Genomic DNA, 18,066 nt, shown 5'->3' with positions numbered 1-18,066 from the left:
GGCAATTTTATTTCCTTCACAGAACACGGGCAATGAAGACTTTACCTTAAATAGTTCTGTGGTGCTTTTTACTTCCCTTCAGTTTATAACAGGGAGATTCTTATCAGGGGGAAGTGCAAGCTGCAGAGCACTCTTTACTAGGCTGTGAACACAGCTGAGAAGGGAGTTTAAAAACAAAGAGCTTAGGACATAATGGCAACAAGGACACAAACTTTGGTTCCAGACACAAGCTCCTCCAAGCCCAAATTAATACTACTAAGGAAGAGCAACTTTAAGAATGGTATAAACCCAATTAAAGCACAAGCCCTTCATATAACCACACACTACACATGCAGAACTCTTCAAAGACACTGAATTACCATGAAAGTAAATCAAACAGCTCTTGCAACAATAATAAACACAAGAAGTAGCAAAGTAAAGCCTAAACATCAAAAGACAGTTGTTATTCATGAACACATTAAGGCAGACTTTGTATCTGACCTCTCTCATTATCACTCACTTGAACATTTAAAAGAATTTAACCTTAAGAACTTGATATCATTAACTCAGTGATTGAGAAACAGAACAGCTTTCCACTGGTTCTGAAGTTCACCAGTACAAGCCATCCCACTGGTCTTTCAGTGCAACAATCCTTCCAATTATCTGCATGATTTGGCTGCCTAAATTCTGCCACAACTGGGAGATGGCTGTGATGCAGCTTAGTCATCCAGTGGCTCCAGGAAACCCCCTGGCAGAGCCCTCCTGGAGCTGGCACGGAGCTGTCTGTCCATCTCACTCACCCCATATTGGCAAGTCATCAATATACATCTGGTACCAATAGTGATTTTTGATGGCATACACAAATGCATCTCTTCTGCCTTTGTCCAAGTCAATTTCACAGTAAGTTGTCTGCATTACATCCTCTGCAAGAAAAATAAAGCAATTAATGATTTATTAATGAGCTGGCTCAAAGCAAAGACAAACCAAGCAAATGGAGGAATGGACACTGCTGGAATCTTTAACCCCTCCTGGCTATTCCCAAGTAGATGACAAGAAAAGACACTGAAAACAGAACCAATAAAGTAATTCCATGAGTGGATTTGGAACATTCCCCATGCTTCCCACAGCCTGGATAAGGAAAGGTTTCCAAGTGTCCTTTTGCTACCTGACTCACACTAAATTTCATGTGCTGATGGGAGCTGTATCTGGACAGACCAAAACTCTTCAACAAGAGGCAGGAAACCAGTAACAAATGCCTAAAAGTGCACATGATTGTATCCTCCCATTGCAGTACAGTCACAGCCACTGACTAGGAATGCTGTTCATAAAAACTAAAACTTCCCAAGTTCTCAGCAGCTCTCAAGAAGCTACCATCAAGGAAGAAACAAAGCAAGCAGAATAAAGACAAAAAAAGACAAAAGGTAAAAATAGGAACAATGCAAAAATGCACAAGAGGCTTCATTGGGAAGTAAAACCCACCTCTTTAAAGCAGGAAGCTATTTTCCCCATCTCCAATCTGTACCCAGTGCAGACAGCAGCCATGTTTCTCACATCCCAATCTTTCTCTTACTCACTTTTCAAGTGAAACAGGACACACAGACTCATGTTTGCAAGAATTCAGGAGCAACAGACTTAGAGACAAAAACACCTATCAGCTTCTTAGAGAATGGTTTTACTCTGCAAAGAGCAAACTGAAGAGAACACAAAACAATTCCAGCTCCCCCTGCCTCCTCTTTTTGCTGTCACTGGAACCAAGGACCCATTTCTAGGAGGCAATATTAACCAGTGTCCCCAGTACAGCTCTAATCTTTATCAAAAGTCACCTTACTTTCTCCTACATTTTCTACTTTTACTTCTTCCCTGACCTCACACATACACTCTGAGCATCCTTTTTTTCCACTGAGAAATGAGTGTCTGTCCTGCTTTCTGGAGGTGCTGTAGGTGTCAGTCTTGGGCTCTGGCCTAGAGGGATGGTCATTTAACCAGATTTCAAAATAATGTTGCTAAAAAATCCTTTTCCCTTTAAATTCACCTTCTCTAACGGGCACTGCGTGGCCATGTCAAAACTTCACTTTCTAACTGAAGTCACCACAATGTTCAATACATTTAATAATTCACTAGATAGATCCCAGGTGTACCCTAGAGGAAAAAGCATTATTACTCCTGATCTAGCTTGACAACGAGAATTAAGCCAGCTGAAAGCCTAAATTCATATTCTAAGTATATGTTAATAATTCATTACTTTCTTCAAAAAGATATTTATACAGAATTAAGACTTCTGACACAAGAACAAGACTGTCCCTCCTTGTTCCCAAGGGCAATCCAGCTGTTCTGTATGGTCTCCTCTGAGGACAGGTTGTTAACAGAAGCAGCAGCAGTGCCCCATGGGTTCCACCAGTCACCACTACACACACAGAGGTGCAAACCTCCATTCTGCAGCACAGCCCTGGTTTTCCTGCTCTTTCAAAAGCAGAGCTAAGGCCCACTGACCCAACTGGCAGCTTTACTGAGTCTCTGGCACTTCAGTTACTGACAGCCCAAACACCTCTGATTCTGCACTGAACCTGCTGCTGAACCCAGCCAAACCCTGCTGAGAAGGGAGCTGGGCTTCTACTGCAGAAGCTAATTTAGTACAACAGTTCTCATTCTCCTTGACTCACTTCAGAGGTAAAAACCTAACAGCATAAAATCCAAATCTCATTTCATTCTCAAGATCCTTACAAGACTCATTTAAAGAGGAAAGCTCCCTGTAACTGCTGGCCTTGCCATCATCTCAAAGGTGCATGAAGAAAGCCATGACTCCCTGTGAACTCACAGCTCAGACCTCATTCACATACTCATGCAGAAAATCTGGGCAAGTCTTCCAGATACTTAAGCAAAACCTTGGAAAAGAAGTCCCTATGGTTAGGTATCTAAACACATATTCCAGCATCTCAGTGATTACTGAAAGGTCCTTGAGCAGTTCTTAATTCTCCCAGCTGCAGATGTTAGATACTCAACACATCCTGAAGCTCTGTCTTTTACTTAAGAACGTGTGAATCTATTGGTGCCAAAACATCCATTTGTTAAGAAAAAAAAATCAAAAAAACCAAACCCCAAACCAACCACAAATCACCAATAACTCTCTTTCAATTTAATTGCAGCAGCTTCTGGACCACTGCTGCAGAAGTGGCAGGATGGACCAATCACAAGATAAAATGTATCAGCTGCAAAAAAGGTTTTTATTTCACTCACACAATCCAGTTGAAATTATTTTAAAAAATTTTTTAAAAAAAGGGGGGCAGGGAGGGAAGTGTACACCACTCCAGCCAAGAACAAGATCTACCACTAAAGAGTCACCACAAAATTGAGCTATCAGCCATAATTCAACAACCAAACTGGAAAATAATCCTCCATCCAAATGCTAAAGTTTAAGTCTGGTCCATGCCCTGGGCTTTTACTTTTAAACCTGTACTCCAAGGGGATCTGGATTTCAAGAAATTTTATGTACCTCTATATTTAAGTATTAACAACTACTGCCAACAAGTACAATTAATCAATACTTGCTTCTCCAAAATTCAGAAAAAAAAAAGGATAGCAGGCTATATATGGTAAAACAGAGTTGATTCCCAGTCAGATTTCACTGCAGGGGTGCATTGGTAGAAATATGGAAGCATTCCCTGACAGAGGAGCTGGATGGCAGCTGACAGCAAAGAGATCATTCCCCTGTCACCCAGAGGACACAGACTGTGCAGGAACAACCCAGCAGCAGACAGGGACAGCTTCAGGATGAGGGACACATCAAGCAGCTAACGTGTACAGAACACACCTGACCTCAGTCACTCTGACTGGGAGCTACCTTCACTGCAGGCCCCATCCAGATCAGAAACCTACACTGAGCTCCAGTATGTTAATAAAAAGTCACATTTTTAAAGCAACAAAGGGCATGGACAAATAGGAATGCTGCAGGGGAATGGGGCAGCACATCCATCACTTACAGGTACCAGCCATTAACACCTGATCCTTTTGAAATCTCTTCTCTCCCATACCCATCCAAAGCCTGTTTAGAAGATCATGTCACACCCCAATACTGCAACTAAATACCTGTATGCACTGGTAGAACTGTCTGAGCTGCAAAAAATACATCTGTAACTGGCTGTAGAAGTAAAAATACCATATTCTGACAGCAGAAGCTTTAATCTTCAGAGTGATCCTGAACTGCTGTCAGTTGCCCTCTCTGTTCTTCCCCTTTGGAAGAAACATTTCTGGTTCTGACAGTCTTTTAAACTTTGATTCCTCTTACCCTGCCTCTACCAAACCCCCCATCACCTCTCTCATTCTGCAGATGTCCAGTTTTGGAGAAAGCATTTTGTAGCTTACAGGAAGCAATCCCATCTGACTGCAAATGCTCAGACAAGACTGAGTTTTCCATTCAGTTAAGCACAGGTGATGCAATGAACTGCAGCCCTCAGGGGAAAAAAATACATGTAGATAGATTAAAGATATGGATTAGATATATACATGTTAAAACTCACTATAGACAAAACCAATCTGTTATTATTTGAAGCTCTGCAACTACCACTTACAAATATCTGAAAAAACTGTGTACCAAAGAACAGACACAGAGGAATGATGCAAAAGACTCAGCCCCTAACACCAAGAAATGGACTTGCAAAAGAAATTAAATGTCATCTTTGGAACAGGATAGAAAGAGAGCAGGAAACAACAGGGAAAAAAAAGCCCAAGCCCTACTAACTCCACCCTGAGTGGTGTATGATGAGTTAGAGCAAACAATATAAAGGGATTTGTTAAAGGTATTTTATGCCAAACAGTAACCAGGATACAACCATCAACTTGGTGCTAAGAACTCTGAGATGCTGGGCCCTTGTTACACTCTGAGAGTCTGCAAGTATCCAGCACCACAGAGAAATAAAAACCAATCAATCAATCAGACCTCCAGAACTGGTCATTCCAGAATGTCAATATCCAGGAAATATGCTGTTGATCATCCAGCCCCAGGAAGGTTACTTTTACTTGAGGAGATGTAATCACTTCAGCAGCACTTACCTGCTGCAAGCATCATCCTTACAGGTCACACAGAGGAAAATTCAGTGTGAGCTGAAGTCAGAGGTGGCACACAGCCTTGCAGGGCTTTTCAACCACCAGTACAAAACACACTCAGCTGCTGACAGCAGCAGCTTTCAGTCCTTCTAGTTCAAAAAAATCAAATCTTAAGGGTTTGTGGTTATTTTTTTTCAAGTGAATAAAAGCACTTTCAATTGCTTACCTTTAAACTTGATGTCAAGGCCACTAAATTCCAATTCCACTCCTTGAAGTGCTTCTCCTAGGGTTTCATGGTAGTGGCTGATGCTTTTTTTTGACCCCACACAGAAGGGGAGAGAGAAGTACTTGTATGTTTCTTGGCGGTTGTGGTAGGGTCCTACTGTGTTCATCCATAACACAACTTCCTCTTTATCTTGGTACTGAAAGATAAAAGTTGTTGTGCTGGATGAGCAGCTCAGCAGACTGAAAATCCTCAAGAAACTCCCTCATTCATATTAGCTAACAAGGCTGGATTGTTCAGTCACAGGACTGGTACATTTCAGTAAGATTTTCAAGCTGTTTTCCTACAGAAAACAAAAAAAAAGGCTTAGTTGACTGTAGTTTCTTAGGGCCTAGCACTGAAGTATCAGAAGAGGAGGAGAAAAAGATGCAGAGAGCAGAGTGGAGAAAAGCAGAAGTCTCAAAACTCAAAAGACAAAACAGATAAAAGCAAAGGAATTTATCTCCACTGAGGGAAACACCAGACTATAAATCAGGTGACACTGACCCATGGGGACAGCTATCCTGGATTTTCCTAAAATGCAACTCCTCTGCATTTCTGCAGTGGCACCAATGACATCTCACTCTCTCAGAAGAGTGAGACACCTCAGAGGAGGAGCTGGAAGGAGGCTGCAGCACACCTGCTGTAGCCAGGGGACAAAAAAGCCAGGCAGGAGGACTGCATTGTGATGCATTTCCAGCACCCTCACAGTGAAAAACAAAACAGAACAGAACAGAACAGCAAGAAATCTGGTGGCTGCCATGGAATTATTTCTGGAAGTATCCACTCTTCACTTCCCAAAGCTCCTGGTAGCCAGGAAAACTCATTCCTTGGCTAGGAGCCAGTGATTTTGGTGTGTTTTTTTTCAAGTCCTTCTAACTTTTCAACCAGAAAAACGTCCTTACAGCAATTCATCCACCAAATACTGCATGAACTCAGGAGATGGGTCTGGAATCCTTGCTTGCTCTGGCTCTGAATGCACCTGGATGAGGTTTGCTGGCTGCTACAAAGCCTCTCACCCAACACAACTTCACCTCCTGTCATTCCAACAGAGTAGGGGGTACAGTGATCTAACTCTGAAGGCAGAAAAAAGTCCCAAAAGCACAATCACCATTCAGATCCTGATTTCTTTCTAAGTCCAGAAAAATGAAGAGCTATTTTAAGACCACTGTGCAAAGACAGAGCACACAGGAGAGGGAGAGAAAGTGTTAATTAGCTATTTCATAGCACACAGCTGAACCCAGTTCTGCATCTCTGCTTTTAAGGAAGGAACAAAGGTTCTTCAACTCCATTTCCCCCAAATACCCAGAGCCATACTGACAGGTTAGCTCAGGAGTAATTCCCTACATGGGGAATGCAATAAATTCTTCAGAGGACGTGTCAAAAAGCTAACCCAGAGGATTTCACAAGGATGGTTTGGGAGAAGTTTGAATCCCTCTACACTAACACATCACCTCGGCTACAAGCCTCATCTTTTCTGTTTCCCAAGATGCACAAGGGTCACTCCAGACCCTTACAGGAGTGATGTCCATCAGGAAACTCTAAATACCTTCCTAATTGCATTCCCAGCTGCAGCAGAGACCCAACACTTACCAGTTTCACCAACCTGCCTGCTTGCAGAGCAGACACTTGGGAACACTTCTGATGGGTCACCTTCAAGTGACAGAAACCACATCCAATTCTTGTTGTGTTCTGACCTACCAGTGTAACTACACAGCAATGACAACACCTGCAATAACAAACTGTGGCTCTGCTGGTGTCTTATCTGCACCATGCTCAGCCCTCTTTCAGGCCTGCAGATTTTCCCACCAGGTCTCCAAGATACAACCAGCCTGCTCAGGAGGGAAAAGGGACCAAAGCAAACATCATCATCATCATCATCATCATCATCATCATAATAATAATAATAATAATAACAATAATAATAATAACAATAATAATAATAATAATATTTCAGTCTACCTTTATTGCTTGCACTTTCTCACAACCACCCTGGAGCACTACCAGAGGAACCTGCTCAGCACTGCTCCAGAAATGAAGGTGGCTCCTCAGCCAGCCCAGGTACAGCCTCACTGCCCCCAGTAGCCCCCCCAGACAGCAGTTTGCAGGCTGGCCCCCCAAACCTGAGACCTGCACTCAGAGACCCAGCTCAGCACCTTCCCCCTCAGCCTGGTGGGAGCTCAAACACCCTCCCCTTCCCTCCCCACATTTGCTGGGTTTTGCTCACTCTCAGTTATAAAGATCTTGGGTGACACTCGTGGGTCAATCTGATCTTCATCCTTTGTGGATGGAAGTGCCAAACACCTTGCTAACATGAAGGCCTTGTTTGGCTGCACTGACCTTCTGCTTTTTGGGAAGTTCTTTTCTGGTGTTCATTCTCTTTCCTGCCTTGTCTGCAGAGAATCAGATGCTGGCAAGGCAGCTTCTGGCACGCCAGAAGATGGACACCAGTGTCCTATTGGGAACACAGTAACTGACAAGGCAAAAAGGTCAAACACTGGGGTGCTGCAGTCTCAGCAAGAGGTCTGGGTCCATCTGAAGGGGCAATGCACTGCATGTGGCTCAGAGAGCCCAATTAAAGCCAGAGGCACAAGCATGTCAGTCTGGTAACACTGCCAGGATTCACAGGCTCCTCCAAACATGAGAAGGCTCCAAGCTACAGCTTTAAATACTTTTTACTTCCTGTAACTGATGAAAAACACAGTCCCTGTCCTGTCAGCAGAGCAACTTTGCCTTTGCACCTTTTCTGCACTTAGCCTCAGCTCAGTAATTCCAGTAACTGTATGGAGTACATGATGACCCAGCAGGACCCAGCTGCACCACCACAGGGGCAGCCTGGAGAAGTCTCAGCATCACCCAAGTTCTGCCAGCTGCTGGTACAGTCTGCCTGAAGGGCAGCAAACCTCTGCTCTCTTGGGATTAAGGCACAACATGTGAAAGGCTGCAGGTCTGAGACTGGCAGGGTGCTGATAAAGGGTTCTTAAACCATGACAAGTCTTTGTAATGATGGAGAGGATTACAGCTCCCAAACCTGATGTGATGATTCAGCAAAATCCCACCAAATCAATCTGATTCCCATCAGTGTGTCATTTTACACCTCTGATCAAGCTGACCTCTGAAGTCAGGCTTTCCACAGTGCACTTCATGACATCTCTGAGGGGGAAAAGGGCCAGCACCACCTGGCAGAGCAAAGCTGCAGAGGCAGGGCAGGAACTCAGGGGGTCAGGAACATCCCAGGCTCCTCATCCCCAGCCTCCCACAGACACTCTGTGCCCACACAACCTCTGCACCTCACACCTGTGAAACCCACAGAGAGCTGGGGCTGCAGGCAGGTTATTCCTAGCACAACTCTTCACTTCTCTCCCAGTGCAGGGCTCACCAAAGCCTCAGCTCCTGCACAAGCACTTGTGCCTCTGACACCTCCCAGATGCACAGGGCTGCTCAGGCACACCCTGTTCTGCTCCCCAGAGATTTAGTTCTCCTCTTCAAAATGGAAGCACAAGAACTTCAAAAAAGGCACCAGGCTGCTTGTCTGCACACAGCTGCACGGGCAGAGGGGTGTTTCACAAGCACTGACATGGTTTTTACACTATTTCTCTGGTAATTTTACAGATCTTACACACATCTCAACGTTTCATAAATTAAATTTAAAGCAGCTTTGCAGGCTCAGGGCTTTCATGTACTTCACTAGGCTGAAAGGCAAACAGAAACGCTTTCCCCAGTCGTTATGAATTAGGAATTGGCAGTATGGGCTGGGTTTTGTTTGTTTTTCAGTGTTTGACATTGTATTCCCAAGCTTGCAGGGCACTGATCATTAAATTGAAGCTATGTGAAGATACTTCCTACTCCCTACCTACACCATTCACCTGCAAGAAAAAAAAACCCAAACCAAACCAACCAATAAAAACCCCAGGATATTTCAGAATACTTTGTTGGTATCACCCACTCCAGCAGGTCCAGGCAGAGGAGGTGTGAAAGCCCAGGCCAGGCAGGTCACCAACCCTAAATCTTGTGCCAAAGACACCAAAATCTGATCCTACCACTGCCACAAGCTAAAGGCCAGCTGTCAGTGACCAGTGCCAGATACAGAAAGCAGGACAGGACACCCTCTGAAGCAGGGAAGGAGTTAAAGTGTTCTGAAGTTGCACTGCCTGCTGAGGATGAAGATTTAAATGTTCCTCTGCACTTACTGCTGGTTTACACAAGTCTTGACCTTGTCATCATGTTTGTTTACACTGCCCTTCCCCTCCAGAACTACAGACACCAACTTTAAGGTCTAATTCAGAGTTAAGAGAGAGGGTTTAGCTGTTGATCAACAGCTGCCTCTCTCTAGTCCTAGAGCTTCCTGCAGTCCTCTCACAAATAAATACCTTTTATAATATTTAATATAAATATAATATTTGCTTGTGCAGCCCATAAAGGGCACAGAAAGCATTAACAGCCAATTTATACCTCTTGCAGCAGCTGCATGCATTATTTGATGAAGAGTGTGTGCTGTTCCCTCTGCCAGCAGCAGTCAGGGCACTGAGCAAGGACCCTGCTGAGGCAGAGCAGGGAACACTTCAGGCTGTGGTAACACCTAACCAGACAACCAAGTGCTGGGGCACCAGGAGCTGCCCCCTGAGGCAGGAATTAGGAATGGGAATTAAGGAATTAATGGTTGATGATCCCAGCCCTAGGAGCCCAGGCAGTGAAAATTCCCATCCTGAAGCCAGCAAGCCCTGAGGCAGCCCTGCACCCACCTCCCCAGAGCTCACACAGCCCCACTGGGCAATGAAGCCCCTGGGACACAGATAAATCAATGTTCTGCCTCCACTCAGATTCAAGAAGTGAAATCCATGAACCCCCAGCATCTGAGGAGCATTTCCCTTTGGGTGCTCCACCTCAGAACCCAGCTGGAAAAGCTCTGCTCAGGTTTCATCCCTGCTATTAATGCTCCTGCTCAGCCTCCCATGGGATGTCTGAGTGCTGAGACACCCCAGTGAGGAGACAGCCTTCCAAAAAAAGGCAACTGCCTGCCCACACCCCCATTCCTGACCCCCGTGTGATGCTGCACGTGAGTGACAGATGAGTGACCCAGAGAGAGCCCTCATCCTGGGGAGCTGAGCAACTGAGGTGAGGAAGGGACAAACCTCCAGAAGGAACCTGAGGCTCCCACTGTAACTGTTTCAGGAGGCTGAAAAAACCTCAGAATACACTTTCTGTGAGCTCAAAACTAAATACATCTTTAGTTTTATGAATCTTTTTTTTTAATGAAGCTTTATGAAACGACAGCTTTAGGAATCTTTCTTTTTTTTCCTCTCCAGTATGAAAATGAGTGAGCAGGAATCCCTCAGACAGCCCTCAGAGCTCAGCTCTCTCAGTTAACTCAAACAGAACAACCACTCTGCAACGCCCCAAACCAACCAGGAGAAATCTAACCCAAAACACAGGCTCAGCAACAAAAAAAATGAGTTCAAAGCTACCAGCTCCCGGGCAGTACTCAGTACCAGCTTCCCCTGCAGGCTGGTGGCTGCTGCAGATAAACCCCTCAGCTTGTAACCAGCACAGACGATCCTACAGAGGTTTCAAGTTTTAACCCCGGAGAGTTTGTCCCTCTCCTAAACACATAAAACCAGACAGCCCCTGCTGAGAGGGAAGCTCCCGACGCTATGTAACTCCATCGTGACAAACCCGGCCCTGGAGCCTGACCCGTTCGGAACCGCGGCAGGCGGGCTGAGGGCAGAGCAGCTCCGGCACAAACAGCAATTAATTAGTGAATTGCTCCGGGGTGAGAGGGGCCAAGCCCTGGGGGAGCGGTGTCCCCACAGCCCGGCTCAGCAGGGCTCAGAGGCCCCTCCTGCTCCCCCCTTCTGCTCCCCCCTTCCTGCTCCCCCCTCCTGCTCCCCCTTTCCTGCTCCCCCTTCCTGCTCCCCCTTTCCTGCTCCCCCCTCCTGCTCCCTCCTCCTCCTCCCCACTCCTCCTCCCCACTCCTGCTCCCCACTCCTGCTCCCCCTTTCCTGCTCCCCCTTCCCTGCTCCCCCTTCCTGCTCCCCCTTCCCTGCTCCCCCTTCCTGCTCCCCCTTTCCTGCTCCCCCTTTCCTGCTCCCCCTTTCCTGCTCCCTCCTCCTGCTCCCCCCTCCGCTTCTCCCCGCGCTGTCCCTCACCCCCCCCCAACACCCCAGGGCTGTCACGGCGGAACCCCCCTCTTCCCCTTCCCTGAGGCGTGCGGGGCCCTTGCGAACACCGCGGTTCTCCCGGCAGGCAGCCGGGCAGGCGGTCGGGCAGGCGGATTCCCGCAGGCCCAGCCCGGCCCTTCAGCCGCTCCAGGAAGAGGCGGGATGCGCGGGGCTCTGCCACGCCAGCGCCCAACCCCGCGCTCTGCACAGCGGCTCCGAGGGTTCCCCCGGCACCCTCCGCATCCTCCCGACCCCGCACGCCCCCAGCCGCCGCCCGCCGCGCCCCTTCCCCCCTCAGCCGCCTCTCTCTCTCTCCCCGCCCGCCTCCCCTCAGCGCGGCCGGGCCCCCGGAGGGCCTCGGGGGCGGCTCCTCACCGTGTGTTCGTGCTCGTCGGCGCGGACGCGCGTGGGTAGGCAGAGCAGGAGGAGGCTGGAGAGGAGCGGGAGGAGCGGGCCTGGGGCCGCCATCTCGGGCCGCAGCCTCAGGCCCCGCCGCGGAGCCGGCCCGCGCCCCGCCGCCAACGCCGAGCCACTGCGTCACTTCCGCTCCGCCCGGCCACGTCATCCGGCCGCACGCCGCCAACGCCGAGCCTACGGTGGCCGCCGAGAGACAAAGCTCGGCGCGGGCGGGGTTTGACACCTCCCCCGCGGGAGAGAACCCGCAGAAATGGGGGGAAAAACCGCGGATTCGGTCCATCTCACACAGAGACACTCCGTAAGGGCGGAGGCGGTGGTCAGGCCGGGCAGAGCGGCCGGGAGGAAGCGGTGGCTGCTCAGAAGCGGGGCTGAACAAAGGGGATGGGTCAGGTTGGGGTTTATTTCCATTTTAGGGATTATTTCTAAAAAAGGGGGTGCAGGGGCTGCTCCACGCAAACCCACAGCTGCTCCCTGCCCTCCCCGCCCGTGGAAAGGCTGGGGCAGCTCTGGTGTGGGATGACCAGACCCCCATCCCCACACCCAACACCTCCCAGCTCCTCCTCACTCCCACCCGGAGCCACCCGAGGACACAACCCACGGGTGGACACCAACCCCGGCAGAGCAGCCCCTGTGGGGTCCAGAGCTTACAGAGGGAGCAGTGGGGGAGGCTCCAGCTGCACCTTCCCTCTCCCCCCTGCACAAGTGTCTGAACAAACTGGAATAAAGATTCCTGAGCCCCTCCTGGCCTGGTTGTTGTCCCTCCCGGCCCGGTTCTTGTCCCTCCCGGCCCGGTTCTTGTCCCTCCCCTCCACCCCAGGCCCCAGCAGCACTGGTTCTGTGGCACAGCTCAGAACTGTCCAAGGTGCAAGAGGGGCTGAACGCTCTGGTCCTGCTCAGCTCCCCTCTGTGTCACTCCCTGCACACCCCTCAAGGGCTGGGAATGGAGGCAGGAGAGTGCAAAGCCCAGAACCAAAAATAAAATAAAATAAAATAAACCACACCTCACTTCCATCATTTGAGACCCTTGAGATATCAAAATTAGTTTCTGCTCTACCTGTATAAGGAACATGAGAGTCAAACCAGAAGTCTGCAGGCCCTGAGGCATAGAATAAATAACAAAGGCTGGACACAGCAGCCTGTCCTTGTCTGTCCTCAGGGAAAAGGGAAAGGAGCTTCAAGGTGTGTGCAAAACACAGCCCTGAATAAACACAACTTCTTGTGTTTGAATGACTGACTCTACACCTCCTGGAAGGTCAGTATGTGCATACCCAAAGGGGCACACCAGCAGCAGTGCAGCCTCCTGCTCATCTCCTTCAAACAAAGTCCTGCAGCTCCTGATTTCCTTCCCTTTTTTCCAAGCATGATTCCCAGTCAGGCTTCTCAGGATTTGTTTTCTGGAAGGCCAGGGGTTTGGTTCATGTTGGTGCATGGCTGCCAGGACACACACCAGCACCCTCCTTCCCAACCATGGTGCTTTCTCTTGGAAGTCCCAAAGCTCCAGAATTCTTCCGAGTAAAAAAGTTACAGAGGGCCAAGAAGTCTCAGTGAAAACCCTGGGAAAAGGCACCAGAGCTTTAGGGAGGAGGAAGGGGAGGAAAACATCTGTCTTCCTCTATTAAATAACTTAAGGCAACCCAAAAAGTATCTGTACAGAGATGCACACAAAGAGAAAAATCTCCTGTTGCACAGGTGGTGGGAGATTCAGCGACCTCGTGGGGGCACAGGTGGAGGATAAAAGCTCTCACAGCTCACAGGCCTGGGGAAAGAGAACACAAACATGTTAAAACAATAAAAAGAGGGGTGTGGAACAACAAACTGCATGCAGTAACATCACATCTAGGAGGAGAGAGAGGCTCTCAGTGAGGCAGGAGCAGAGCAGGTGCCAGAGCCCTGCTCCTGTGTGTTAGTTCTGCTCCTCAGCTGCAGTGATTCTGCTGTAACTGGGGAGAGAAGCTCCAGCACCTGGCTGGAGTGAAACCTGATGGTGTGGTGGCTTTCTCCTGATGAAGAGCGATGGGAAAAGATCAAAAGAGGAAAAATATTTTTTCAAAACCAGCTACAGTTAAATTCCAGCTCTGCCCTTGCCAGATCAAGCCAACACACAGCACTTACTGCACCCAGGCAGCAGCATTTCCTGGCTTAAGAGCTGCAGAACTTTGTGAGCAGCTCTGCTGAGAGAAGTCCCTGCAGCTTGGACTTCAGAGTTGCACTGCTTGCACTAGAGGAATGTTCACACGTGCCCTAAGCTTGTGGTGGCCTCATCAAATCAAAGCAAACCCCCCCAATGCCTTGTATTAAACCAGTACAGCTCTTTGAGGCCAGCCATGCAGATGAACAAGTGTGACCTGAAATCTGTAGAAGAGACAAAAGTCCAGGAGCCTGCCAAAGGGAATTCCCTCTGCACTGCTCTCTGTGCTCAAGGGGAGGATCAGGCACTGAACTTTCCCCTGGGCAGTCTCACTAGGTGACAAGCTCTGTATCATGAAGAACAGGCTGGCAGGTATTTCCAAGACACCTTTTGCTTCCTGCCCAGGGCTTCCTTCCAGACCCTGATGGACTGAAAGCTCAGCTCAGAGCTGTGTTTGAGCTTTACCTGCTTGCACCTCGAGGAGGCACTCTGGGAGGCCTCTCAGGGAAAGGCAAAGGCAGCCTCTCTGCTTGCTGGGACACGGGGCTGTGGCCTCTGCTGGCATCTGGGACTTCATTGTCCTGCAAACAGAAGAGAGGAGGTTACAAACCAGCAGAACCTGGCTCTCCTCAGCCTCACAGCAGAAGCAGCTGCGTTTTGCCATTTCTGGAAATGCAATTCCACCCCAGAGATCCTTTTCTTTTGGATGGAAACAAAGCAGAGGTGAGCAGTGTGTGTGGCCTTACCTCACTGTCCCCTTCCATGCCACTGCTGACACTCAGGATGCTCCGGGTGCTGGAGCGGTTGCTCGCACTACCTGGAGTGAGGAAAACAAACAGGTTCCTAAATCCTGTGATTTTCCTGCAAATCCCCAGCTCAGGGCTCCCTCTAACCCTGTGTTTACCCCCTGTGCACATGCTCATTTACTCTGTTTCCACAGCCACACACATTTATGCACATTTACACTCTCAGTCCCCGTGTGGCTCTGACACTGCCACACTCAGTCCTGGTTTCTGTCCCCAGCAGCTCCTCACCCCCTGCTCATCACAGGAGCACTTCCTCACCTATCCTAGAACTAAAAGTCACAGGGCTGCTCAAAACAACCACCAGCCAGCATTGCTGCAGGGAGTGTTTCTGCAGTCAGCCATCTCTGGAGGTGCCAGGAACCCAGGAGCAGAAGTCCTGTCCCCTGAGCTGACTCCAGAGTCAGGCTGGGGAGGTCTCCTCCATCCCGTGCTCCTGGAGAGAGGGAGATGCTCAAGGTTTCTGCTTACTTGTTGTGCTGGATGTGCTCTCAGTTTTCCAGTCTCCTCTCTTTAGCTCCTTTTTTGGTGGGATGATGCTTTTCCTGGGGGTGTACTCGTATATTCCACACTCAGGTCTCCCTGAGGGATGGTGGGAATGTCGAATGGGCACTGTGATCTCCAGATCTGGGGGGGAAAGGAGCAGCTCAAGAGATGCAAGAACAGCCCCTGAGACAGCTTTGCACCCCAGAACAAAGGTAAACACAGTCCTGTCAGGGCAGCCATAAGTGTATATGAATCAATCCAGACTCCTCAGATGGGGCAGCTTTGCCTGCAGTCTGGGAAACTGAGGAATAAAGCATTTATGTTCTAGGCTGTGCTTGAGCCAGCAGGGTGTGAATATTCAAGTTTCACATAACTGCACTACACAGGGAGACTGGAGAGCTTATTGTTAGCTACATCATCACCAGAGGACAGAAGAAGCAGAGACTGTTACCTGCATTTCTGTCTTTCTTCTGCTTCTCCAGCTGCCTCCTGGTGATGCTGTCTCGCAGCCGCTTCAGGTTTTCCTGAAAACACCAGAGGAATTTGGGTGAAGGAGGAGGAACAGCTTTCCAGCAATACTGATGTTGCATTTCAGCTGACTCTGCAGCTAAGCTGTAACAAAGCCTGCTAGTCCTGGCTCAAGTCCAAACCAGTCAACAAGTTTTAATCAATCTCCCTTCAGAAGCCCAGGTGTGCCTCTCAGCAGCCAGGATGCTCACTGTGTGAGGAAGGTCAGGTTCACAGCACATGGTGTAAAGCTCCTCCTGATTTGCTGTTTCCACTGGCCCAGAAACAAGCCCCATAATCAAGTTACTGCCTGGTCCTTTCTGTAGCAAGGAATGGATAAGGCTGACAGCAGGGACAATCCAGAGAGAATTCAGGGTGTCCCCACTGGAGCAAGGGCACGTCTGGAAATGGAACTCCATGTCTCTCAGCCATTGCTCTTTCCCATAAGGAAAGGTAGTGTGTTTGGGGGAAAAGACACCTTTTCCAGCAGGGAGATGTGTACCTGTGTCAGAAAAGAGCAATTGCTGAACCAGGAGACAAGATCTGGAGCAGACACTTTGGAAGTTGCCCATGGGATGGGGCACAGAACATTTCATCTCATCTCTGCTACAGACATTTACTGCTAAAGCAGCAGTGTGTTCCCTGCAGATGGGAGAGGGCTCCTCAGCTGCTTCTGGGTAGAGAGAATCAGGAGGAGAAAAGTCCTGGCTGTGTTCTGACAGCTCCCAGCCAGTGTCACACAGCAGAGAGCAACACCTCAGGGCTGACAACGACTGCTGCAGCATGAGCAGAGGGCTCCAAACCCAGCAGGCTGTGGTTTGAAAGAGGGAGCCCCATTAAAATCTCCATTCTCCAGCTGGAAACTGTGACTGCTGGTTCCACCAGGCACCCTGTGCTGCTGCCAACACAGTGACCCCCTCTGCATGAGGGGGCTGAGCTGCCCAAACACTGCTTCCCCTGCACCCAGGCCCAGCTGCAAAGAACAGTCAGTCCTGGAGCCATCAAACACCCCGGGAGGGATCAGCATCTACAAGACAGGAGTTTAAAGCAAACACACCATGTGGGACACTGAGGGTTCCCTGCTCTGAACTGAATGAGAACTGACAAGGTGAATGTTCATCAGAGATGTCCCTGCCAGCAGGCAGGTGCTAGGTGACCTCCAGAAAGCCACCTCAGCCAGCTGGATTTGGCCCAGTTCCTAGTGTACAGACCTTCCAAAACTAACAATACTCCTGAAAGACAAACAGACCTGGCAGGCAGCTACCTGTTTGCTGCTGCATGGGAACAGCCCCCCCTGTCAGGAGAGAACTCTGCTAGCTGGGGGACAGTGTGACCAAACCTTCCTGCTCCCCCCAGGAAAGAGCTGTACTCACACTGAGCAGCTGGTGCTGCCCCCCAGCCAGCTCTGGGCACCAAGCAAGCAGTGAAATGACCCCATACCTGCTGGAAACGAAATGATTCTGATCTCTTCTTCTGGTTCAGTTGCCACTCCTTGAAATGCAGCACAGCTTCATCAACAGTGAGCATGCCCATCTTCACCTGCTCCTGCAGTGTGATCAGCTGCCTCTGACCTGGGGTTTTCATGCCAGCAAATGGATCATATATGCTGGACTGAGACAGGTCCCTTACAGGCCTGACTGGTGTCTCTGGAGAGGGAACAACACAACAAGACATTGGTGAAGCTGTGGCATCTGTGCTCCTCACTCAACACAAAGCACCCTTGTTACTGCAGGGATGCACAAATCATCTGTTTCAGGCTGCATGTCTCCCTAACCAGAACCATGTTTTGTCCTCCCTCATGCCATCCTGCTATTTCTCAGGGCAAAAGCCCAGCTGAGAGGTAGTCTTGGATGTTAATATGTGCCAGGGATAACCTCTGTTCTTAAAAACATACGTTAATGCACAACAATGTACATCTTGAAGTGCTTCTTCACTGAAAAAAAAATCAGCAACCCACAAAGCAGAGCTCTGACCTCGGCAGTCACAGAGCTGGGCTTGTCCTGGGAAATCTGTGCAGTGTAAAAACCCAGGCTGCTGCTGCTGCTGGCTCTTTGGCACACACTGCAACAGAAAGAGGAGTTTCCAGCACATGAGATAGAAGCTATGGTGTGGTTCCTGAAACTCTGATAGTGCCCAGGTAAGAGGGTAAAGAACAAGGGCACAGATTTGGAAGTGCAGAGATCAATGGTTTCAGTAAAGGTTAAATCCCAGGAAACAATGATTAACAGGCAGTGGCTATATCCAGCAGATCAAAACTGGGACACTGACTCCATGAAGGAATATGGG

At 49.0% G+C, this 18,066-nt stretch overlaps 2 protein-coding genes across 4 annotated transcripts in view; both read right to left on the bottom strand.

The window, feature by feature from the left end:
* The window catches only part of LOC103537678 (transmembrane 9 superfamily member 3), a 33,222-nt gene extending 21,218 nt beyond the window's left edge, over positions 1–12,004 (bottom strand). Inside the window, 4 exon segments of the mRNA XM_030452868.1 lie at positions 780–902; positions 5,246–5,441; positions 11,815–11,917; positions 11,919–12,004. Of these exon segments, the coding sequence (XP_030308728.1) occupies positions 780–902; positions 5,246–5,441; positions 11,815–11,917; positions 11,919–12,004 (508 nt within the window).
* Positions 12,005–12,958: 954 nt separating this feature from the next.
* The window catches only part of PIK3AP1 (phosphoinositide-3-kinase adaptor protein 1), a 28,616-nt gene continuing 23,508 nt past the window's right edge, over positions 12,959–18,066 (bottom strand). For 2 of the 3 annotated variants that reach the window (XM_008504027.2, XM_030452866.1), the window contains 6 exons: positions 17,221–17,426; positions 15,725–15,797; positions 15,259–15,414; positions 14,731–14,801; positions 14,450–14,565; positions 12,959–13,612 (listed from right to left, as the gene is read on the bottom strand). In XM_008504027.2, the coding sequence (XP_008502249.1) occupies positions 13,558–13,612; positions 14,450–14,565; positions 14,731–14,801; positions 15,259–15,414; positions 15,725–15,797; positions 17,221–17,426 (677 nt within the window). In that variant the 3' untranslated portion in view covers positions 12,959–13,557. Of the gene's footprint in view, positions 13,613–14,449; positions 14,566–14,730; positions 14,802–15,258; positions 15,415–15,724; positions 15,798–16,136; positions 16,283–17,220; positions 17,427–18,066 lie in introns of those variants that run through there. The other variant, XM_030452867.1, reaches the window with a different exon arrangement.

Source organism: Calypte anna, chromosome 6, assembly GCF_003957555.1.
Source record: "Calypte anna isolate BGI_N300 chromosome 6, bCalAnn1_v1.p, whole genome shotgun sequence".
Lineage (NCBI taxonomy): Eukaryota > Metazoa > Chordata > Aves > Apodiformes > Trochilidae > Calypte > Calypte anna.
This window is presented reverse-complemented; position numbering and strand designations above follow the sequence as displayed.